The sequence below is a fragment of the Mustela nivalis genome (assembly GCF_964662115.1).
Source record: "Mustela nivalis genome assembly, chromosome: 17".
NCBI classification, from domain to species: Eukaryota; Metazoa; Chordata; class Mammalia; order Carnivora; family Mustelidae; genus Mustela; species Mustela nivalis.
The window spans coordinates 44,067,948-44,092,364 of record NC_139036.1 but is presented as its reverse complement, the minus strand read 5'-3'; the positions used below and the strand labels follow the sequence as shown (position 1 = coordinate 44,092,364).

Sequence of the window (24,417 nt, the reverse complement as noted above, 5' to 3'; positions counted from 1 at the left end):
CCCAGCATAAGCTCTACTGAATTGCACCACCTTAGGACAGCTCCCGGTCCCAGCCCCCCACAGACAAAGTTGCCCTCAGTCTTCTGGTTTTTATTTGCTGGATCCCCTCAGAGCCCCTGCCCTGGGGCTGAGGACGGAGTGACTCTGGGGCATACACAGGGTCAGACTGGAGAGGCAGGGGGGTGGGGTGCTGAGGTTGGGCCATCAGCTCCTGAGGAGGGCGGTGGGGGTGAGCGAAGAAGAGTCCGGTAGGAAGCCAGCCAGGTGCCAGGGTCCCCAGAAGAATGGTACGAGGTTTCCCCAGGCACCCCGTAGCCTGTGGTGCCCCTGTGTCCTGGCCCAGGCAGCTTCCCTTTGCAGCTCCTGCTCCCTTGGGCAGAAAGTTAAAATGGGCAAGAAGCAAAGGGTGCCTTTGGCAAGAGACCCATGGCTGGGTGGCCAAAGTTCTCTGGAAGAGTGGCCTGGATTGGGGGACTCTGTGCCTGTACCCCTGGCAGGGGGGGCCAGCACTGCCCACGCCGCTCCTCAGCTGGGGCTCAGTGCCGGGCTGCCCTCTGGACTGTCGCTCACCAGGCACTCGTTGGATTTGAAGCTCGCCAGGGACTTGCAGCTGGGGATGGAGGCCAGGGAGCCGCAGAGGCCCAGCATGGAGGGCGTGGGGTCCTTACCTGAGGAGAGAGGGCGGGTGAGGCTGAGCCAACGGGTCTGCCTGTGTGTGAGCTGGGGAAGGGGGGTGCAAGCGAAGGTGAGGGAAGGGTAGCCCTCAGGTCAGCACCCCCCCAACTCCCCCTGGAGATTTTCCTCATTTCTGGAGCATCTGGTATTTTCAAGTAAACCAGGGTAAGCAGCTGGCCATGCCATGCCCAGTGCCGGGACACTGTATTGTAATCGTCAGTTTATGTCTCTGTCTCCCCCTGAGGTTCATCCTCTCTGTCTGTTTATTAAACACACGGTGAGCACTTGTTCCGTTCCAAGCACTGGGGATACAGAGAACGGACGAGACACGGTCCCTGCCCTCACGGAGCTCACAGTCTGGTGGGGGAGACAGACACACAGACAATCACAAACACAGTGTGGTGGGGTTCCACGTCCACAGCCTGCCTTGTCTCAAAGAAGATCTAAAGTCATCCAGAACAGTGTGGTGTTGGGAAAGAAAAGGCAGGAGTCCAGGCCCCAGGAAAACTAGGGTAGGGAACCAAGGTGAAGCCAGGGGAGGGCAACACAAAATGCATGCGTTGAAGTCCCGGACATTCGCTTGAAGGGAGCCACTAATTTGGCTCTGAGCTTCCTGGCAGCCAAAGAAAAGGGGGAAACAAGGGTCAGGCAAGCGGTTCACAGAGCACATGAGATAAGAGCAAATTAGTTAGGCAAATAATTCCCCAGGAACCTGTGAGCCACGGAGCCCCCAACAATGCTACACTGGGGATTAACCAGCAGCCCCGTGTTACTGATGAGCAGGGTTTGGCAAGGTGAAGTGCCGGACCAGAGACTGAGCTCGAACAACTGGAAGAGGTGCTGCCTGGGGTTTGCAGCAGGGTCTGCCCGACACCCCAAAGCAAGCTCTTAAATGTGATGCTAAGCTCCCCTGGAAGGGCTCAGTGAAGGAGGGACTCGGCCAGGGTCACCGCAGGCCCCATGGCCTGGCCTCAGCTCTTCTTGAAATGATTTTGGGTGCTGGATTGGGGGGCTCACCGATGGGGCCCCAGGGCTCCTCGTCCCGTTTGCCCTCTCCCAGGCGCTGGGAGTCCGAGCTCAGGCTGGCTTCAGCTGACAGTGGCTCCGTGCTCATGAAACTGTGTCTGGAGCAGAGCAGAGGGCTGATGTGCAGGCAGAGGCCTGCAGCCCGTCCCCAGCCCCCCTACCAGCCCCACTTCCCCAGTATGGACCTGCACCGAGGCCCAAGCTGAGCCCCGCTGAGGCTTACCTCCGGTACAGCTTGGGGTTGTTGGTGCCCTCTGCCCCACTGAGCGTTCCCAGGGATGGCCATTGGTTGACCAGGGGCGTGGTGAGGTCTTTGGAACCCTGGGCCAGGGGAACGTGGTCACCGGGGATCAGACCTGTCCTGGGATGGGGAGGAGGGGTCAGGCCTGACTAGGAGAGGGCACAGAAGTGGGGAAAGAGGGGCTGAAGGGGTGCTGAAGAGGGAAAGCCATCATGTCCACAGTTTCTGAGCAACAAATGAGGTCTGAGTAACGTTCTGCAGCCATGCTAGCTGATGGAGGAAGTGGGGAGCCGGTTTTGGGGGGGTCGGGTCGCTGGATCTTATTTTGAGGGCAATTTAGTTCACCGGGGAGGGGGTCTTGGGGTGGAGGTGAAGGTTTGATCAAATCAGTGGTTTGATGCTGGCGGTGGGTGGCGCTGGCTGCTGTTATCAAGAAAGCGGGGGCGATGTGGTCGGGGTGGCGGGGACGCGGCGAGGGTGGGGAGCGGGCGGGGAGGACAGGGGTTGGGCGGCGGCGGCGCTCACAGCTGCTCCTGCAGCTCCAGGATCACGCCTTCCAGTTCCCGCTTCTCGCGCTGGTTCTGCGCCGCCGCCTCCTCCAGCTGCAGCTGCAGCCGCCGGTTCTCCGCCTCCAGGTCCTTCAGTTGCGACTCGCGCAGGCGCACCAGCTCCTCCAGGTAACCCTGCGGGACGCGGGTTCAGCGCCGGCGGCGGGACGCGGGTGTCCCCGCGGACGCCGCCCGCCCCCGCTCCCCCGGCGCGCGGCACGCACCTTCTGCGCGTAGACGATGCGGAACTTCTGTTCCATCTTGTGCCATTTGCTGTACCAGCTGTCCTCGTCGGTGACGAGCGGCAGGTACGGGTGCTCGGGCGAGTTGTCCTCGCTCGTACTGCTCTCGGCGCTGTGCCGCTCCTCCTCGTCCGTCAGGTAGTCGTAGCTTGGGGGGAAGGCGCAGTGGGCACGGCCCGCCCTGCCTAGCCCTGCCCGCCCTCCCCCAGCCCCGCACCCACGCACGGCTCACCTCTGGGTGAACTTTAGGTAAGGTGTGTAATCGATCACCACGGGGGTCTTCCCGTCCAGCACTTCGCCCTTGAGACAGAAGCTGGGGGCGGGAGAACCACAGGGTGGGGGGCGGGCTTGACGGGAAGGGAGTGTGGACATCCTCGGTTCAACTCCCTCCGTCCCCGCCCCCGCCCCCAGACCCCACCTGAAGTCTATGGCGCTCAGTCCGATCAGCATCCCGGTGAGGACGGTGGCTTCCTCCCGCAGCATGATGGCTCCAGAGTCATAGAAACGTCTGCGGGGGTAGAGGGTTGGGGGTTGGGGGGAGGCTGGGTATCGAGGGCCTGACGGTGCCGCAGCCTCATCCGCCCAGCGAGGCCCCAGCCCTCAGGACTTCTCCTGTTGGCTCACTACAAACCTTTCCTAGAGGAAGGAGGTATGTCTCTCCTGCTCACCCTTCAGTGTGGATCTTGGCTCTCCCTCAGAGTGGCGCCCACTGTGTCTCCTGTGTACTAGAACGTGTGTTCCCCGAGAATACTCTCCTTGATCCTCTGAACTACCCCTTTCCCACCAATTATGGGACCATTCAGATCCATACAGTCAGGAAACAAGTTCTCATCGTTAGTGCTTGACATACAGAAGGTGCTCAAAAACGTGTTGATGTGAACTCTGAAATGTGAGGTCAGACTAGAGATAGAACGGAATAAAACCATCAGATTGTATGTGACCACTGGGTTGCGGGGCGGGGCGGGGCGTGGAGACACATACTGCCGACTGTACTCTGTTGCAAACACCCATCCTGCCTGTGACCCCTGCCCCTGAGACCCAATCTCTCTGCAAACCCACAGTGCAGGGACTCAGGCTCTGCACACCAGGACTTTAGTCCACGGGTGGCAAGTGCAGACTGCTGCCACTGTTTGGGAAATAGGCAGGGCTCTGTGTCACAGGTCATGGAACGAGGCCAACAGATAAAATGATGCATAGTTGAGGCTTGTTCAGAGGCATGCTGAGGTTAGAGCTGTGCATGAGATCAGTACTGTGGAGTGTTAGAGAAGAATGAATGTGACTTGGAAGAAATGGTGGTGATGCTAAAGGCTTTCTGGGACTGCAAGTTCCTCAGCCAGAGGATAGTCTGGGAGAGGGAGCCTAGCAGGGCATGCTGGGAGTTGTAGTTCAGGGACTGAAGTTTGCTCCAGAAACTTAAGGATCAAGTATGGTTAGGCCGTGAGCTCGCCCACTGGGACTTGTGGTCTGAGCTGTTGGAGAGGGTCTGACCTGGTGGTCCGGGTGTCCCGCAGAGCTGTGGTGATATATTCTGACATTCGTTTCTCCATCAGTGCTACCCGGATCCACGCCCGGCCCTGGAAAGCACATTCAACTTTACTTGTTGCCCTGAAGGGACTCAGGAGTGCACCATTGGGTCTAGACCTCCTGTGGCTCTTCCACCCAGTGACTGTAGGCAGAGTTGAGGAACAAGGAGCAGGCAAATCCCACCTGTATCCCCTGCAAGCAACAGCTGGCCTGGCCCCGCCCATCAAAGCCCCTCACCTTGGCTCGGGCTGTGCTGATGTTCTCCATGTTCTCGATGCTGCTTACACAATTGTTGGGCACTTTGCTGCAGGCCAGCCGGATATAGTCCCAGAAGCCCCGCTGCCCGTCTGAGCTGAACCAGCTCACTGGACCTGCTGGGGCACAGGCTGAGCCAGGGCAGGGAGGGGGCTCAGCAAAACCAGGGAGTTTGTAGAGGGTCCGTGTAATGGGGCACACATGCTAAGTATTAACAGCCCCACCTGCACAGAGCTCCTATCCCAAACACATGCGCCCACATATCTGTACACAGAAGGCACGCTAGCATGTACCAGCACGCCCACTGATGGGGCTTGTGTGCACCCACCTATGTGGCCAGAAGACCCCCTCCCCTCTTCCCAGCTGTGTGCATGGCCCAGCCAGAACTGGGGCCAAGATCAATGATGGGAAAACCACAGGAAAGATCAGAGCGGGTGGCTGGAAGCTAAAGCCTAGGAGGGCTGGACAACGGGAGACAGGGAGCTGGGCCCACCTTTGAAGCGGTGGCTGAGGATCTGCTCTAAGATGGCTGCAAAATTCACAAACTCCTCGGATGAGTCATCGATGGGCTCCGCTGTGTATTTCTCCAGCAGCGTTTTCACAGAGAACCTGGCAGGAGGTCGGGAAAGGGGACAGCGGCGTGTCCAGTGAGAAGACAGACTAATGGATTTTTAGAGGAGGGGTGTTGGGCGAAGAGAGGGAGAGAAGGGCAGAGGAGAGGTCATGAAGAGGGAGGTCACGTGGGGAGGCAAGGGAAGGGAGGCGAGAGGCAGAGGAGGCACAGAGTGACCACAGAGGTGCTATGACATGGGAGTGATAGAGTGGCAGGCGGGAGACTGATGGACAAACAGGTGACAGGAGAGCTGACAGCCAGAGAAAGGAAGCTTCAGGAGTAAGGTACAAGAGAGGAAAGAATAGTAGGTAGGCCGAGGAGGCCCTTGGAGTCAGGGGATTGTCCCAGAGCCCCTTCTTTCCTGCCCTTGCTTTGGGGTTGCGTTTTTGATGGGTGTGTGTTGGGAGTCAGCTAGGAGTTCGAAAGTGGGCTTGTACCCCTGCCCGGAGCTATCTTCTGCTATTGCTGGAACAAATTTCCGTCCCTCCCTGGGCAGGGGGGGGGGGTCACTTGGGCCAGGGCATGTGAGTTGAAGCTGAGCACATGGAGCGTGGGCCTGCAGGGGTGGCCAGGTGGGCTCTTAGCACACGGATGCCCCCCTTCCCCCTTCTCCTTCCCAGCTTGGTCGCCCACACACCAGCTGCCCAGAACCAGGCAGTGCAGAGCTGGGCTGGGGCGGGGTGTGTGTGTGTGTGCATGTGTGTGTGCAGGGTATAGGTCTGACACACACACTGGGTGGGAGGGGGCATTGGCAGCAAATCTCTGGGAGGGGTTTTAGGGGCCCAGACACCTGGCTTCTCAGAGAGGAGGGGAACAAAGGAAGGCGATGGAGACCAGCACCCCTTATCCTTCTCTGCAGTCCTGCTTGGAGCCTCAGCTACCTCTGCAGCCCCTCCCTCTGCGATCTCCACCTGCCATCCCTGCAGTGGGTGGGGCTGGAAAGAGGATGAGGTTCCCAACCTCCCATTATTGCCCTATTATGGGCGGCAGAGCTGAAGTGGGGTACCCAGGGATACGGGGGCTGCTTGGCACTGCCCTTTCCCCCGGAAGCTTATCAAGCCCTGTGACGTGCCAAGCACAGCATGTACTCCTCACCCAGCCTTACAACAGCTCTGGGGTAGGTCCTCTTAGCATCCTCCCCATGTTACAGATAAGGTGACTGAGGGTTCAAGAGGTTGACTGATCTGTTCAGAGTCACAGGGCTTGTGAGGAGTCAAGTATGGATGTCTGACCCCAAAGCCCTTGCTCCTTCTGCTACATCCTGGGGCCTCCTGCTGGCTGTCACAATCACCAAGGTCGGGGAGAAGCCCCTGCCTCCTCTGCCTTCCACTCTGCAGGCTCCGGCCCTTAGCACTGGCCTCTAAGGCTCTCAGGCCAATGGCAGACTGGAGGCAGTCGACCTCCCTCCCTTCTCTTTGGGCTTAGAGCTGGTCCGGGGCCTGAAATCAGAGCCAGATCAAGTGTGGGGTTGTAGTAGGGGGGAGGCAGACTGCTGGGCTCAGATCCTGTTCCCTTGTGATACCCTTGCGGCCTTGGACAAGTCATTTAACCTCTCCGAGACCCAAACGGGAATAATAGTACCTGCCCCAGACTCCAGGAAGGACTGGGAGAAGGAGCCTGTGTATAGCCCATTGGGCAGGGGTGTCGAGGAGCAGGGCCATTCATGGGAAGGTTGGCCCTGCCAGAAGGAGGCTGTGTTTGGGACATTAGCTGGGCCTCATTGTGTAACACACACCACCTCCCTATCATGGTATTTTCTGGTCATCTGGGTCAGCCCTCAGTGGGGGCCTGGGGCTGGTTTCAGCACGGCGGCCATCTGCCATCCCTCATCAGGGGTGCTGTAGAACTGGCCATCGCCCCCGGGAGCCCCATGGTGTGTTCCCTGTTAGGAGGTGCAGCGGCTGCTGCAGGTTACCATGGAGACAGGGAGGCCAGGGCCCAGGGGAGCCCTTGGCCTGCTAAAGGGAACTGTTCTGGGAGCTGGAGGCGAACCACATGATGGCGATGAGGTGGCAGAGGCCCAAGGGGTTTCTGAGCCTTTACCATGCCCCCAATCACCTCCTAAACTATCCCTCCCATGGAAGCTCTAAGCCCACTTCCAATCCACCAGAACCTCTGGTGCTCTGGGGTATGCCAAAGGGAGATCCCCACTTCCCCAACACTGGGGAAGGCAGGCAAGAGAAAGAAGTATCTTCTTCTCAGGGACAGAAAGGACATCATCAGGGCCGGGCTATTTCCATATGCCAGGCACTGGGCTAGGCTCCTACCGGAATTATGCCGTTACTATTCCAGCATGGCTGTTACTTCTACTGTGGGGAAGATGAGGCACCCAAGGCCCAGAGTGGTTAGGAAACTTCCCCATGGTTGCACAGCTAATAATGGAAGAAGTAAGAGCTTGACCTTAGGATCCTCTGGCCCCAAAGGCAGAAAGCTTTGTTTTATGCCACACTGGCAGGATTTGAGGGGTGAGGATGGAAGCGTTGGCCTCTACTCTGGTCTGGGTGGGCCATTGCTGCACTCATTCCTTCTATTTGTTCCAGGCATTTTTATAGAGGTCTGATGTGCATAGCACCGTTCTAGGGACTAGGATATAATGGTGTGAGACAGAGGCAGGATGGCTGGGCGTGTGCTCAGAAACCTGGGAAGGAGCTATGGGAGGCAGGAGCCAGGGCATCAGGTGAGCGCTGATTCCTGGGGGAAGCAGCAGGGCCCAGGTCTGTGTGTAGGCAGGTGGGGTGGCAAAGCAGCTGAGCCCTGCACTTGGAGCACCCTGCCCTCAGAGGTGGCATGTCAGGGGGTGGAAGGCAGCTGGTGGGGGGATGGGGGTAGGGGGAGTGGTCCTAGAGGGAGAGAGGAGGGCAGGTGAAGCTGAGGGACAGGGGCTGAGCAGCTGGCCACTGGTGGCTAAAGGCAGGGCAGTGAGGTTGAGTCACTGCAGGGCTGAGGTGTGAAGGATCACTTCCTGGGCCCCCCAAAAAGCAGATGAATCTTTCCCAACACTGCGACAGCTCCACCCTCAGGGACCAATGGCCCTGCCCTCCCAGTCTCCTCCCTTGAACCCGGGAGACCCAGGCTTCTGCAGTCAGACCCTCAGTCCTTCCCATGGCAGGCCCAATGCCCCTCACTCCTCACTGGGTGGATTTGGGGGCTTTGCCCACATCCCCGGTTGACCCTGCCACAGGCTGCAGTTGCCCAGAGATGGAGGAGGGCACCGATCTCTGCTCCCGGATTGGAGCATGGGAAAATCTCTCAGGAAGCCCCACCCCAGAGAGGCCGGTCTGACACGGATGGGAGTCAGGGTACGCTTGGAGGGCGAGGGCGCTCACGCTGCTACTCCTCAGTGCTTCCCTGCCCACCCGGCCCCCGCCCCCAACTAGGGAACCAGCCATCCCACCCCTCCCCCTCACACACAATGTCACTTCCTGGTTTTCACAGGAAGCTGCAGTGCCAATTAAACACCCCTCACCCCCCAGGCCGCGGGCTGGGCATAGGCCTTGACTTGGCCTAGAAGGGTAGGGACCAGACCTCCAAAGCCCCTCCCGGTCTGGTCTGGGCCTGAGGGACAGTGGACGCAGGCGCTTATCTTAACTCTGTGCTTCCTCCCTTTTATCCGCGGCTGCCGTGCGTCCTCCCGCCGGCAGGCTCAGTCCGTATCTCCGCAGCCCGCCCCGACGCCTCTCCCTGACCACCCCCCGCCAGCGGCGCCCACCTGCACACGGTGATCAGGTTCCTACGTTCCACGGCCACATTGCGGGAAGACGCTTTCTTGGAGGACAGCCCCAGAGCCATGGTGGTCTGGACAAAGCTCGCTTCCATCCAGATGTGCGGCCACTGCTGCCGCCACCAGCTGCCCCCCACACCCCGCCTGGCGCCCCGGCCCCCTCCCCCGTCGGATCACAGCTGGGCCCTCTGCCCGCCGGGGCCCCTCGATCCCTGCACGGCCATCCCCCTGCCGCTGCTCCCGCTGCCCGGCCCCCTGGCACCCTCCCCCGGCGGCGATTCCAGAGCAAAACAAGGCCGGGGAGGGAGCTCTCCGAGGTGCTGAGCCGGGGCCCGTCACCCCCTCCCTTAACTGCCCGCCCCCCTCGGCCGGTGACGTCAGGGCCCTCGGGCTCCGCCCCTGGCAGGCCGGGCACCAATCCGCAGAGGATGCAGAATTTGGAGGTGGGGGCTGGAGCCCGAGGGAGGGCGGAGGGGGTCCCCGGAAGAGGCAGCGATTGGAAGAAGAAAGAGGGGGCATCTGGCCTGTTCTCCACTCCCACACTTAGGGCGGGGGACCCCTCGCCTCGCGTCTCTGAGTTCCGACCGACGAAACTCCTGTTTCTGACCTGTGATCGGTGGTGTCTCAGTTTTCCTCCTGCGGCCGGAGAAAGGAGGTCCTCACCTTCATCCCAGCCCTGCCTCTCCAACTGTTCTGTATGTGTATCTCAGCGAGGCCGGGGCCAGGTCTACGCCCAGAGAGCGCAGGTGGTGGCCCCTGTGCGCTAACCTAGGAGGCCAAGGGGTAGCTGCATATCTGGTGTTTGACTTGTCAGCACCAACGGATGGATTCAACTGCTCCTGGGATGGGGGATGGGAATCCAGAACAAGCTGTAGGAGCCCAGGGCCTGGAACCACTCAGGACAGTGAGACCAGACTGGCAGCTACGGGCCTGGGTTCTGTGGCGGTTCCCAGCAGTAGGACTCATACCCATAGTGGTGCCAAGGCATTGCTTTCTCTCAGAATCCTACCCCCTCACATCACCCCAGGGCAGCTGGCTTGAGGTTTAACCCCATGGCTGCCAGCATTGCTGCATTGAATCGCTGCAAGGCTAGGAGGGTCCCCAAAGCTGATTGCATCTTTTAGGGGGAGGTGAAGGAGATGGATGCATGGTCTGGCTTTCTTGTCCCCCGGTTGCTCTCTCTTCCCTGGTCTCACCTGCTCCATTCCTCTACTCAACCTGTTCTCTTTCATACACTGAAATCCCCAGCTCCTACAGAAATCTTTCTGTGTTGTTTAAGAGGGGGTCCACCCAGTTTCCCCACCTGGCTTTAGAAATGTCCATCCTAGGGCTCAGCTGATACCTAATCACCAACTCTACCCATATGCTAGATTTACTCCTCTTTCCTAGCGTATTGTCTTATGTCTCCACATTGATTCAGATGTGCACCAACATCTGAATATGATCAGCAGGCAGGGAACCTCTGTTGGCACGATCAGAGGAGGAAGAGATGAAAGGACTGTACAAGTTCACAACCGTGGTCTGACTCCCTGGGGGTAGGGCAAAAAGTCCTGGCTTCTGGCACAAATCTCATGCCCACTCAACCTCAGCCTCAATTTTTGGCTTCTGAGACCTTAGACTTGGTCTTTTCCCTTCCCCTTTGCCTTTCCCTTCTTACTTCACTTCTAGAAGCCCCTCTTACCATCTTCCTGCCTCCAGATACAGAGCCAATGCCAATCATGATGGCCTTTTGTTTTTTAATTGCAGGATATGTTATATGCACGTAAGAGCACATAAAATACATAGGTTCAGTTTAAAGATTTAAAAATTTAAAGTTTAAATTTACATAACAAACATCTGTGTCATCATCTTAAAGATCAAGAAATAGAAAGTTGTCAAGAACTCAGGATTTCCCATGTACTTCTCCCAGATCTTGTCTTCATCCGCACTCCCAAGAGATAACCATGACCCTTACCTTTGTGATAATCCTTTCCTTGCTTTTCTTAATAGTGTTATCACCTATGTGTCCATCAATAAAAATATAGTTTAATGTTTCCTTATTAAAAGAAATTGCTCTCTTTTTATTCTTTCTATTCTTTCCATATTATTTTTTCCTTGTATACTATTCCAATGCATGTCAATACTACAGTTTATCTAGTCTACCATTGAGGGTAACTTTGTGTATCAGCTGGAGCCTAGTAAGAAAAATAGAAACTGTATTGTGTATTTCAGATAGAGGAGATTTAATACAGGGAATCGGTTATACAGGAGTTAGAAGGCTAAAAGCAAAAAGAGAAAGAGAACACCGAGACACCATAGAACTAGTAACTAGATGAAGCAACAAGGGCTGAGGGAACAAAAGAGAAGAGGTGGGATTACTGCAGGACTCTACTCAGGCAGTGTCATCAGTGGTCTGCTGCTTAGTCCTCAAAGGAGCCATCTACAAAGATGATTCTTGGCATGCAGGAAGAAGCCGAAGACTGGAGCCTACTTCCAACAAGAGAGCAACTTTGAGGGGCGCCTGGGTGGCTCAGTGGGTTAAAATCTCTGCCTTCAGCTCAGGTCATGATCCCAGGGTCCTGGGATCGAGCCCCGCATCGGGCTCTCTGCTCAGCGGGGAGCCTGCTTCCCTTCCTCTCTCTCTGCCTGCCTCTCTGCCTACTTGTGATATCTCTCTGTCAAATAAATAAATAAAATATTTAAAAAAGAGAGAGAGAGAGAGAGCAACTTTGAACAAAACCAGAAAAATAGGGAGATAGTTTCTTCTGCCTTCTTCCTATGTTCCATCTCTCTCTAGTGTCTCCTATTAAAAAAAGATTATTTGAGGGGCGCCTGGGTGGCTCAGTGGGTTAAGCCGCTGCCTTCGGCTCAGGTCATGATCTCAGGGTCCTGGGATCGAGTCCCGCATCGGGCTCTCTGCTCAGCAGGGAGCCTGCTTCCCTCTCTCTCTCTCTGCCTGCCTCTCCATCTACTTGTGATCTCTCTCTGTCAAATAAATAAATAAAATCTTAAAAAAAAAAAGAATTCTTTAAAAAAAAAAAAAAGATTATTTGAGAGAGACAGAGAGCAACCAGAGGGAGAAGGAGACTGGCAGACTCCCCGCTGAGCAGGGAGCTTGATGGGGGAGCTTGATCCCAGGACCCTGTGATCATAACCTGAGCCAAAGGCAGATGCTTAACCCACTGAGCCACCCAGGTGCTCCTCTCAAATAAATCTTAAAAGGAAAAGAAAATACCAGTAGCTTCTACAATCCTTATTTCCGTAACTTGTCATAAGTTGATCTTTATAACTCTTCTCTTCCCTCATTACTCATTTCATTTTCACTTTGCCCTTAGCCAAAACCTCAGTTTGTTGTTACTGTTTTTAACCAGGTCAAGTGACCAAACGTTCCTTCTTCATGAATCTAATTCCTCAGAATTGAGTTCCTATGTTTGTTTGTTTGTTTTTTCTTTAACTTTCGGTATTGGACTTGGAAGAAGAAAGAGCCATGCTAGAGAATCACATGAGTTCTAGACATAGTCCTCCCTACCATCATCGTGTAGCGGCAACTCAATAACCCTTGGTATTTAGGATAGTCACCCCAGAAGGTAACCTCTTTCTGTGCCCTGAGCCCCAAGCAAGCCTTAATCTCCAGCTGAGTGGAACCATTGTTGCATTGCTTAAAAGCATTCTTCCCTTGGTGTAGTCAGTGTTCTCATTTCTCCTTCCCCATTCCCCAGGCCCTTGGGTACACTGGAAGAAGCTCCAACTGCCAGAAAAACTGCAGCTCTTTCCCTGAGGGCTTTTCTCTGGCTACTGAAGCCTGCCTTACTAACACTGGGCAGGTTGAAAGTCCTGGGGAATGGTCTCCCATCCAGAGCAAACTTCAGGGAATACTGGATGGGGATCAGTGAATAAATACCTCACCTCCCTCAGCCTTCACGTGGGAAGGTCCTGAGGCTCAATGATTACTGGTTCCTTGAGCTTCCCAACAGGATTTTAAGCTCTTGTGGTTCACATGCTTATCTTGCTTGACAGTATACCCTTTATTGACCTCCTCTCCTTCCCGGTGTTACTTTCCCACCTGCTTCCTGGTGGTTCTTAGCATTGTTTCTCAAATACGTGCTTTTGAATCCTTGACTTAGGTTCTACTTCTAGGGCAACCCCCCAAAATAGAGCTGGTGTCTGAGATGGTCCTAGGAAGCAGATCTCCAGAATAGGATTCTGGAATTGGACCACTCACCTTCCAGATGGCAATAAGGATTCTATTGCTGAGGTAAGCAGAGCCCTGACATCCTCTAGAGTACCACACATCCCTGCCACCATGGTGAATGTAGGGATGCACTACTAGTATTTGAGATATAAGAGGGAAATGATGATTACAAGGATTGTGGGATTGGCCAGTTAATGCATTTGTTAAATGCCATCAAAGTGCTAAAAGACAACAATGAGAGACTCACTTCAGCCAACTATCAACTCAGGGTACAGTGTAAGAGTCAGAAAGCATTTATGGCAGCATTTAAGGGAGCTCTCATCCGCAGCTTGTGCTGGTCAGACTGTGCTGAGAATCAATCCCATAATCTGAATGCAAGAACAGCAGAATGATATGTTTAAAGATGCAGCAAGACATGACCCTAGTAGAGAAAGAGTAGGACCCTCAGACCTGGTATGGGATCATCTGTCTAGGAAGCCCCAGGCTTTCCTGAACCCTTTGGGCCAACAGAAGTGGCCTCTTCTTGTTTGTGGAAGAGAGCATCCTCTTCTTGCTTGGATACCATGCAAAGTTCTCCCCTGAGGCAAATGCCTCGCAAGATGATACGTGCCCTCTTCAAGATTGGACCCTGATCCCCTCTGTGATTCTAAACCAATAACTGTGGTCAAGCATCACCATGAACCAAGTGGGGAAGTGGGGAACCAAGTGGAGAAGTGGGGAACCATGTGGGGAAGTACTGTCCCAGCAATGGGAAGACTATAGGATCTGGCTAACCTGTAGCAGCAGAAATTGAGAGAACATGCTTGGGAATGGATCTTGAGGGTGCTGGACTGGGGCCAGGGGGTGGAATATAAATAAGTCTGGATAATGGAGCGTTTATTGATCTGGGATATGCTACCATGACGGAGACTTCAGCATTTTAAAGGCTTGCCAAAGACATCCAAAGCCAGTTGCAATATACTACTGGCATAGATCTTTAAAGTTTAGGAAATCTATGCACTACAGCAAATGAGTAGGAGATGCTGGAACTTCTTTGGCAGAGTACTGGGGAAGGGGTTCAAAGGCGCAGAGAGGTGGGCACACCAGAATGAAATTCTTATTGTATGTGACCAGAGAACCCTCCAGCCTCCTGTGCTCCTCATGAAGATTCAAAGATACTTTCTTCAATAGAGTGATAAGAAATGGGCTGGTTGCTGGGGGGCACTGGCACCATGTGTAGCTCAGTAGTGACTCTGCTCTCCAGGCAAAAGTTGATGGTAGTGGAAACTGCTGTGGAAGTGGGCTTCTGAGAGTTAACAGGTACAACAGGAGCCCAGAACAGAGGCCAAGTGATGGCCCTTAACCACCAGAGTCAAGGTGGACATAATTACTGCAATGGACAGAAAGACCAAAACGGCCATCTGGGATCTCTTGTGAGTCCCTATTTTCAATTCTTTTGCATTGCTGTGTCATATGGTTATTCTATATTTAACTTTTTGAGGAACAGCCAAACCATTTCCACAGTGGCTGAACCAATTTATATCCCCACCAGTCATATATGAGGGTTCCAATTTCTCCACTGGCACTTGCTACTTTCCATTTTTTATAAGTCATCCTAGCAGGTATGAAGTGGTATCTCATAGTGGTTCTGATTTGCATTTTCCTAATGACTAATGATGTTGAATATTTTTTCATATGTTTATTGGCCATTTGTAGATCTTCACTATTCAAGTCCTTTGACAATTTTTTAATTGAGTTGTCTTTGTGCAATTCATTTTTAAGCTGATGCTGCTAATTTACTTAAAAATTCTATAAGCTAAAATAATTGACCTGTAGCTTCTTTTGGATTGTCTAGACACAAGTAGGTCATTTGCAAAAACAGGTTTGTTTTTTCCTCACCAAGTAACAAGCATCCTTGCCCTGTTTCCGACCTCAGAAGGAAAGATTTTATTAAGTGTAATGTTTGCTATAGGTTTTATTTTTTTTTTAAGATTTTACTTATTTATTTGAGAGAGAGAGAGAGAACATGAAAGAGAGAGGTCAGTGGGAGAAGCAGACTCCCCGCGGAGCAGGGAGCCCTATGTGGACTCAATCCCAGGACTCCAGGATCATGACCTGAGCAGAAGGCTCAACCAACAGAGCCACCCAGACGTCCCTGCTATAGGTTTTGTATAGATATTCCTTATCAGGTTACAGAAGTTCCCTTCTATTCTTAGTTTGCTCAAAGTGTTAATCATTAATGGATGGCAAATTTTATCAAATTCGTTTTGTTTCTGAGATGAATATGTGGTTTTTACACTTTCATATTCATGTGGCAGTTTACATTAACTGATTTTTCTAATGTTATAAATTCCATTTATAGGATAAGCCAATTTGGTCATGGTGTATTATCTTTTATATATATTTTATATATTACATATATATAATATATTTTCCCAAAAAATTTATGTTAATGTGTAAGATTGACCTGTTATTTTCCTTCTTTGTGCTATCCATGCCAGGTTTAGGTATTAAGATTATGCTGTTAAATGAGTTAAGACATACCCTCTTATTCTTTATGCTTTGTGGAATAATTTGTGAATCTTTGGAAATATTTGCTTCTTGAATATGTGGCTGAATTTGGTGATGAAACTATCTGGTCATGGAACTGTCTTTGACTGCTGATCCAATTTCTTTAATTGTTGTGGATTATTTGGGTACTCTGTCTATTCTCTTGAGTGTTTTATTTTGACTTTGTCACTTGGTGTCTCCGTTTTTAAAAATCAACATTACCGAAGAATAATTTACACACAATAAATGTGTCCATGTTAATTTTACAAGTCGGTGAGTTTTGACAGATATATACACCCACAGAAAAAATACAGAATATTTCCATCACCAGAAAGTTGTTTTTTTTTTAACCAAAAAGATTTCTTTATGCCTCTTCCCTGTCAATCCTCCGTATCACACCTCACCTCAGGCAGCCATTTATCTACTTTCTGTCACTCTACATATTTGTTTTTGGATTTTTTTTTAGAATTTCATTTAAATGGAATCATATAGGAGACAAGATTTTGTCTAGCTTCTCTCACTTAGTGTAACGTTTTGGAAATTCATTCATGTTGCTGCAAGTATCATTAATTCAGCCCTCATTATTGCTGGTGGAGATCAGTGGATAAATACAGTGGGTGATGAGTATTATTCCACTGTATGGCTGTAACACAATTTATTTGTCTGCTTACTTGGGATTGGGACATTGGGATTATTTTGATTCTTTTTTACTATTTTGGCTAATACTACTACAAATAGTATTGTATAAATTTTCAATACTTCTAATTAAATTTTTTGTTTCTCTTGGGTATAACCTAGGAATGGAATTGCTAGGTCATAGGGGAAGTATGTGCTTAACTTTATTTATTTTTTTTAAAGATTTTATTTATTTATTTGACAGACAGAGATCACAAGTAGGCAGAGAGGCAGGCAGAGAGAGAGAGAAAGGGAAGCAGGCTCCCTGTGGAGCAGAGAGCCCAATGCGGGGCTCGATCCCAGGACGCTGAGATCATGACCTGGGCCGAAGGAAGCGGCTTAACCCACTGAGCCACCCAGGCGCCCCTGTGCTTAACTTTATAAGAAATTTCCGAAGTGGTTGTACCATTTTTTACATCCCCATCATCAATGTGTGAGAGGTCCACTTGCTTCATATAGTTGCCAAGATTTAGTATTTATATTCTTTTTCATTTTAGCCAGTCTGGTAAGTGGGCGGTGGTACCCCACCATGGTTCTTCTTTATTGAGGTATAATTTATAGATAGCAAAATGTTTAGATTTTGAACACGCCATTCACTAATTTAATAGGTAGACACAGTCAAGTATCTCACATACCAGTTAAGAACCCAGAACATTTCCGGGGCGCCAGGGTGGCTCAGTGGGTTAAAGCCTCTGCCTTCAACTTGTGTCATGATCCCAGGGTCCTGGGATCAAGCCCCATGTTGGGCTCTCTGCTGGGCAGGGAGCCTGATTCCCTGCCTGCTTCTCTGCCTACTTGTGATCTCTGTCAAATAAATAAATAAATAAATAAATAAATAAATAAATAAATAAATCTATCTTAAAAAAAAAAAAAGTGACATCCCCATCTTATTAAAAAAAAAAAAAAAGAGGGACGCCTGGGTGGCTCAGTTGGTTAAGCAGCTGCCTTCGGCTCAGGTCATGATCCCAACATCCTGGGATCGAGTCCCACATCGGACTCCTTGCTCAGCAGGGAGCCTGCTTCTCCCTCTGCCTCTGCCTGTGCTCGCTCTCTCCCCCGCTCTCTCTCTGATAAATAAATAAAATCTTAAAAAAAAAAAAAGAACCCAGAACATTTCCATAACTCCAAGAACATTCTCCTGTGCTTTGTCCCAGTTAATCCCCACTACCACCGAAGCAACTACTGATTTCTAGAACCATAGATTAATTCTGCCTATTCTAGAACCTTTTATAAATGAAATCATACAATAAATAAATACTCTTTGACTTTGGCTGTTTTCATTCAGTGTGATGCTTTTTCAAGTCACTGATGTTGAAGCATGGGTAAGTAGTTGTTTATTTTTATTGATGAGAAGTATACCACAGTTTGTCTAGTCATTCTCCTGTTGATAGACGTTTGAACTGTTTTAGTTTTCCAGTTGTTATGAACGAATCTTTGATGAACGTTCTCATTCAAGGTTCTTGTGAACATGTATTTCGTATCTTCTTGGGTAAATAAGTAGGAGTGAATAAATGAATCATAAGATAAATATATGATTAACTTTTAAAGAAACTGCCAAACTGTTTTCCAGAGTGGTTGTACAGTTTGTACAATGTATAAAAGTGTAAGATTTCCGGGGCGCCTGAGTGGCTCAGTGGGTTAAAGCCTCCTTTCGGCTCAGGTCATGATCCAGGGTCCTGGGATCAAGCCCCACGTCGGGCTCTCTGCTCAGCAGGGAGCCTGCTTCCCCCCTCTCTCTGCCAGCCTCTCTGCCTACTTGTGATCTCTGTCAAATAAATAAAAATAAAATCTTAAAAAAAAAAAGTGTAAGATTTCCAATACTCCACCTCCTTTCCAGCACTTGGTGTTGTTGACCTCATGTTTTAGCCATTTAAGTGAGTATGTAGTGATGTCTCATTGTGGACTTAATTTGCACTTCTCTGATGACTAATGATGTTGAGTTTTTTCATGAGCTTATTAGCCATTTATTTCTATGTATGTATGATGTGTCTGTTCAAGTCTTCTGCCAATGTTTTTTACTGAGTTGTTTGCCTTTTTCATTATTGAGTTGCAGGAGCTCTTTACATAGTCTATATACAAGCCTTTTGTCAGATACTTATGTTGCAAACGTTTTCTCTCAGACCATGACTTATTGCGTTTCTCAAGGTGCTGGATTTTGTTGTTTTCCAAAATGCTGGACTTGGTTCTAACAGGCAATTAATTAACTTATTCATGATAAACCTAATTCTTTCAAAGCATATTTTTAAGATGATAGGGAAGGTCTAAATTTGCCTTTACTCTAAGGTTAAAATGACCCTACTACTAAATTGTTTGCTACCTTTCTGGAGTTTCTACTGAGTGTCTTGAGTGTTTTAACAAGGATTCTCCACTCTGGGTGGCCAGAACTTAACTATATCCTAGTCTTCTGTAATCTCTTAAGTTTTCGCTTACAGCTGGCCACTCACTGTCTCAGATGTAAGGAATTTTACCCTCATATTCATGGCTTAGTATTCAACAGCAGTCTCTAGGATAATCTGATGCATATTTCTGGAGCTCTTTCCATGCATAGCTCCTTTTTCTTTAGTATTCCATTCTGCAAATTCCAGTTGTTACAGCTTCCCCAAGCTCTGATCTCTCATCTCAACTTTAGGACGTCCCAGCACTGTGGTCTCGACCGTGCCCCCAGGCAGAAACTGGGACAATCATAGGGCTCATTTGTTTTTCCCCCTTCTTCTAGAGATCTCGGCCCTGCACTGCCTATCATCAGTCTCTAAAACTGTTGCCTCATGTATCTTTTCTATTTTTCTAGTTATTTACAGCAAGACAGCAAGCCTAATGCTTCTAACTCTATCAGGATGAGATAGAATTTCCTTTTTTATTCTTGAGTTCGTTGAAGTCATAATTTTCTTTTATTTTTATTCTTTTAAAAGATTCCATTTATTTATTTGACAAAGATCACAAGTAGGCAGGGGGTGGGGGGAAAGCAGGCTCCCTGCCAGACACGCAGCTCGATCAGGACCCTGAGATTATGACCCGAGCTGAAGGAAGACTGAGCCACCCAGATGCCCCAATTTTCTTTTCTTTAAGTCATAATTTTCTAAGACTTTGTCCATTTTATTGAAAATTTAAAAATTTTGGCACAAATTTATTCATAATATCCTCTTGTTTTTAATGTCCTTAAATTTGGTAGTTAAGTTTACCTTTTCATTTCTTTATTTTATTTTTTAAGATTTTATTTATTCATTTGACAGACAGAGATCACAAGTAGGCAGAGAGGCAGGCAGAGAGAGAAAGTGAGGAAGGGAAGCAGGCTCCCTGCTGAGCAGAGAGCCCGATGTGGGGCTCGATCCGAGGACCCTGAGATCATGATCCGAGCGGAAGGCAGAGGCTTCAACCCACTGAGTCACCCAAGCGCCCCTCATTTCTTTTCTTTTTTTTCTCCTTTTTTTTTTTTTAAGATTTTATTTATTTATCAGAGAGAGAGAGGGGGAGAGAGCGAGCACAGGCAGACAGAATGGCAGGCAGAGGCAGAGGGAGAAGCAGGCTCCCTGCTCAGCAAGGAGCCCAATGCCGGACTCGATCCCACGACGCCAGGATCACGACCTGAGCCAAAGGCAGCTGCTTAACCAACTGAGCCACCCAGGCGTCCCTTCTTTTTTTTATTATTATTATTTTTTAAGATTTTATTTATTTGACAGACAGAGATCACAAGTAGGCAGAGAGGCAGGCAGAGAGAGGAGGAAGTAGGCTCCGTGCTGAGCAGAAAGCCTGATGTGGGGCTCAATCCCAGGACCCTGAGATCATGACCTGAGCCGAAGGCAGCGGCTTTAACCCACTGAGCCACCCAGGCGCCCCAAGGCCATAATTTTTTTTTTTAAGATTTTATTTATTTATTTGACAGAGAGAGATCACAGCAGGCAGAGAGGCAGGCAGAGAGAGGGGAAGGGAAGGAAGCAGGCCCCTGCTGAGCAGAGAGCCCCACGCGGGACTCGATCCCACGACCCCGAGATCATGACCGGAGCCGAAGGCAGCGGCTCAACCCACTGAGCCACCCAGGCGCCCCAAGGCCATAATTTTTGAGTATTGCTTTAGCCATATCCCACAAATACTTTTTCATTCAGTTCAAAACACTTTATAATTTCCATTTTAGTTTCTTCTTTTAACCCATGGGAACCAGTAGGACAGACAGAGATGTACAGATAGAGATATATAAGCATGTCTCCTCTTTCTGTGAGGAGACAGAATCTTTTCTCTATATTTATCTATATATATTTAAATATATTTATCTTTTCTCTATATTTATTTATTTATTTATTTATTTATTATTTTTTTTTTTAAAGATTTTATTTATTTATTTGACAGAGATCACAAGTAGGCAGAGAGGCAGGCAGAGAGAGAGGAGGAAGCAGGCTCCCTGCTGAGCAGAGAGCCCGATGCGGGACTCGATCCCAGGACCCTGAGATCATGACCTGAGCTGAAGGCAGCGGCTTAACCCACTGAGCCACCCAGGTGCCCCTATTTTTTTTTAGATTTTGTTTATTATTTGACAGACAGAGATCACAAGTAGTCAGAGAGGCAGGCAGAAAGAGAGAGGAGGAAGCAGGCTCCCCGCTGAGCAGAGAGCCTGATGCAGGGCTCGATTCTAGGACTCTGTGACACATGACCTGAGCCGAAAGCAGAGGCTTTAACACACTGAGCCACCCAGGTGCCCCTGTTTATATATTTATAAATATATTTTAGATATTTATAGATAGATGTTTATGTATTAATAAATACATATATATATTTATACATAATACATATAAATATTTATATTTGGTATATTTGATTTACTGCTTTATCGTGAAGAAATTCACTTACTCAGTTCGGGGACTGGTTAGGCAAGTCCAAAGTCTGTAGAGCAGGGGCTAACACTGCAGTCCCCATGCAGAAGTTCTTTTCCATCATGGAGCCTTTACTTCTATTCGAAAGGCCTTCCAACTGATTGGAGAGGACCATCCATATTATGGTTTACTTAAAGTCAAAAGATTATAGGTGTTAATCCCATATACAAAACACCTTCACAGCAACACCCCGATTAGGGTTCGACAGGAGTACTAGAGACTAGTCAAGTTGACATGTAGAATGAACCCTCATGCTGCTGCTCAGTTGGAATAGGTCTAATGCTTCTCTCATGATTAGAGGTTATAAGTTTTAGGAAGGAAGATCATGGAGTCCCATATTCATCCCATCACATCAAGTATACATACTATCAACATAATTAATGGCTGGTGATGTTGACCTACCTCACAGCTGAGGTAGCATCTGTCAGGTTACTCACCTGTAAAGTTATGTGCCTCCCCCACGCCCCCACACACACTTCCCAAACTGTGGTCTTTTTGAAGGGAGTCACTATGCACTGCCTACACCTGAAAAATGGAGTATCTATCTATCTACCTATCTATCTATATATATATATTTTAAGATTTTATTTATTTATTTGACAGACGGAAATCACAAGTAGGCCGAGAGAGAGGAGGAAGCAGGCTCCCTGCTGAGCAGAGAGCCGGATGCAGGGCTCGATCCCAGGACCCTGGGATCACAACCCAAGCTGAAGGCAGAGGCTTTAACTCACTGCGTCACCCAGGAGCCCCGAATATCAATATATATTATCTAGAATTCTTCTGCTTGGGAGAATTATCTCTTCCCCTCCATTTATCAATTTACTCAATCATTTAAATATATCAATATAGACTCATAGATATTTATTTTATACTTTGGGCTATAATCCAATACTACTTTACTTTTTTCCTCAAATTGTTCTAGGTTGGACCACTGGGAACTGCGTGGTATGTATTTTCGCATCTTCTTCCCTATACCTTTCGGCATCGGCAGGCACATTCAACAAACATTTATTGAGCATCTAATGTGTGCCGTGCCCTGTGATAATCATCCAGGACCTTCATGTAGTTTACCGCATAAGTGGAGGGAATGGAGAGAAAGAAGGAAACTGGAAGTTAGAGCTATGAGATTTGAACATTAGCAAGAAATGACAGGCTCTGATTTGGGTTGTAGAAAGGTCATCAGTTATAGGGAAGCCAATGGATAGCTCCTTGATGACTGGCCAGATAAGGTCAGGTTTTGCAAATACTCCCGGGTTTCTGGCTTAAGCAATGGGTGGATGGGGATGTCATCGGCTGAGATAGGGCAACTTGGAAGAGCACCAAGTTGCAAAAGTGTGCAGAGTGTAAGGAAAAGATAGCTCAGGAAAGACAAACTTTGGGGAGCACTGACATGGGGGGAGGTGATAGGAGGAAGATGACTCAGCCTAGAAAATAGAGAAGAAACCATCAAAGAGATAGGGAACTAAAAGCAGACATTTCCAAGAAGGGAAAGGCTGCACCTGTCAAATGCTACAGAGAAATCCAGCTGGGGAGCTGGGCAGTGTCCGTTAGATTTAGCAACTAGTTGGTTATTAGTGGAAAGGGGAGATGGGAAGACACTGGACAGTTTTGGGCAGAGGAGGGAACGGGAGGTGAGGAAGAGGAGTTGAGCTGTGAACGGGAGCGCAACGAGGCAATCGTTGTAGGGTCAACAGAAGATCCGTTATTTTAATGGGATAGGCTTAAGTTCATTTAGGGCTGTAGACAAGACCGTGTGTGGGGGAGGGATGACATTGAGGAAGACCAGAAGTGGTGGTAGGGGTGGTGAGGGTGTGCTCAGGAGGGGTAGGGAGTCCTAAGGAACAGCCTGAGCCCCCTGGAGGGCAGGCGTGTTACTACAGATAAGTTTACAGGAGTTGGGGGTGGAAGAGGTTATTTATGAACTTCATTAAAGTCCAAGGGCCTTCACTAGTGGAGAGAAATCCTCATTAGTAGTAAACTTGGTTTCATGTCCCATTTATTAACCTTCTGAATCTACTGAGGAATTGCTAGTGCTTTAAGCAATCAACATCTCTCTAATACTCACACAACAAATTCACCCAAATCAGGAATTTGACCAATTAAATTTCTCTCAACATTTTCTTTCTCTAAACAGAAGCATGAATTGCCTTTTGGCAATGACAATGAAACTAGGAAACGCTGACTAGTGCGTTTACTATGTGCCAGGCACTGTCTGACTTGCATTATATGCTGTATTTCATGGATCCTCACAACCCCAGGAAGAAGGTTCCAGACATCACCTGCTTCCATTCTGGCATCTGAGTGAACTGAAGCCCAGAGAAGTGAAGTAAATTGCCCAAGGTCGCACAGCTGGAAAATGCTAGAGCTGGAATATGAGCTAAGTCACTTGGGCCATCATGACTCTACACAGTGGGGCACCATAATGAAAACAAGGCTGATGTGGGGGGGACACTTTACACACCTTGAACAATCAGCAAAACATATACAAATAAAGTTATTTCCAAACATAATATGTCTGGTTACCAGGCCAACTGAGGCTTCTTTGTAATGGGTATTTTCTTTCTTTCTTCTTTTTTAAAAATTTTATTTATTCATTTGACAGACAGAGATCACAAGTAGGCAGAGAAGCAGGCAGAGAGAGAGGGGGAAGCAGGCTCCCTGCTGAGCAGAGAGCCCGATGTGGAGCTCGATCCCAGTACTCTGAGATCATGACTGGAGGTGAAGGCAGAGGCTTAACCCACTGAGCCACCCAGGTGCCCCAAGTAATGGGTATTTTTCAGGGATCTAAACTCTGCCTTTCAAGTATAAAATGAGGAGAGGGAGCTTAGATAGAGCAACCTGGGTGTTGGGCCACATATGGTCTGAGCGAGGACCTCCAACAGCCGAGTCCTGGATGTAAGAGGACACTCCTGTGATGGGATCGTGCAGGGTTTCCGGGGCTGCTGGGCAGAGGAGCCAATGGAGGAGGGTGCTGGCCATCCTAACATTTGAGATTGAGAAGGGATGGTGGGACCCACCAAGTGGGTCCTATGCAACACCTAAAGGCTTTGAGCTCATCTGTATACCTCTCTGCTACATCACAGGTGGGGGGGGGGTGGCACAGGAATTCCTGCTTGTCCCGAGGTTTATAGGCCCAAATGAGGTATGACTTGTTGCCTAGGAGGCTCCCATGGGTTCTTGGCTGCTGCCATTCCCTGCACAGCCCCAGGACTGTGGGGTTTACTCTCCCAGACTTGAGGCCCCAGGCCCCACAGCATGGGTTTGAAGCTCTTGTATCTCCAAATACCTAGTATGGTGCCTGACACATTATAGGGCAAAATAAATGTTAGGGACCT

General features: G+C 49.5%; 1 protein-coding gene and 1 long non-coding RNA gene across 5 annotated transcripts; one reads left to right on the top strand and one right to left on the bottom strand.

Annotated features, from left to right (window-relative positions):
* Positions 1–75: 75 nt before the first annotated feature.
* Positions 76–9,005, bottom strand: RUNDC3A (RUN domain containing 3A). 4 transcript variants are annotated; one of them, XM_082707621.1, is made up of 11 exons: positions 8,834–9,005; positions 5,005–5,120; positions 4,494–4,642; positions 4,221–4,306; positions 3,151–3,240; positions 2,965–3,045; positions 2,715–2,880; positions 2,468–2,625; positions 1,925–2,062; positions 1,693–1,799; positions 76–668 (listed from the first exon to the last, which is right to left on the bottom strand). In XM_082707621.1, exons 1-11 carry the CDS (start codon positions 8,938–8,940, stop codon positions 526–528), a joined length of 1,341 nt encoding a protein of 446 aa, XP_082563747.1. In that variant the 5' UTR covers positions 8,941–9,005; the 3' UTR covers positions 76–525. The 4 variants fall into 4 exon arrangements, with proteins under 4 accessions (XP_082563747.1, XP_082563748.1, XP_082563749.1 ...); XM_082707622.1 differs by having other exon boundaries at positions 4,494–4,630; XM_082707623.1 differs by having other exon boundaries at positions 4,494–4,627.
* Positions 9,006–12,962: 3,957 nt separating this feature from the next.
* On the top strand, positions 12,963–23,581 carry LOC309851319. Its single transcript, XR_014304718.1, has 4 exons — positions 12,963–13,079; positions 14,260–14,428; positions 22,005–22,027; positions 23,217–23,581. It is a non-coding gene; the product is annotated as an uncharacterized lncRNA (long non-coding RNA).
* The last annotated feature ends 836 nt before the right edge of the window (positions 23,582–24,417 follow it).

Excerpts from the sequence above, each read along its gene's own strand:
- RUNDC3A (XM_082707621.1), bottom strand. The coding sequence starts at position 8,940 with ATGGAAGCGAGCTTTGTCCAGACCACCATGGCTCTGGGGCTGTCCTCC. Across the intron at positions 4,643-5,004 it reads CCTCAGCCACCGCTTCAAAG|CCTGTGCCCCAGCAGGTCCA; the intron begins GTGGGCCCAGCT and ends GCCCTGGCTCAG. Across the intron at positions 2,881-2,964 it reads TACCTAAAGTTCACCCAGAG|CTACGACTACCTGACGGACG; the intron begins GTGAGCCGTGCG and ends CTTCCCCCCAAG.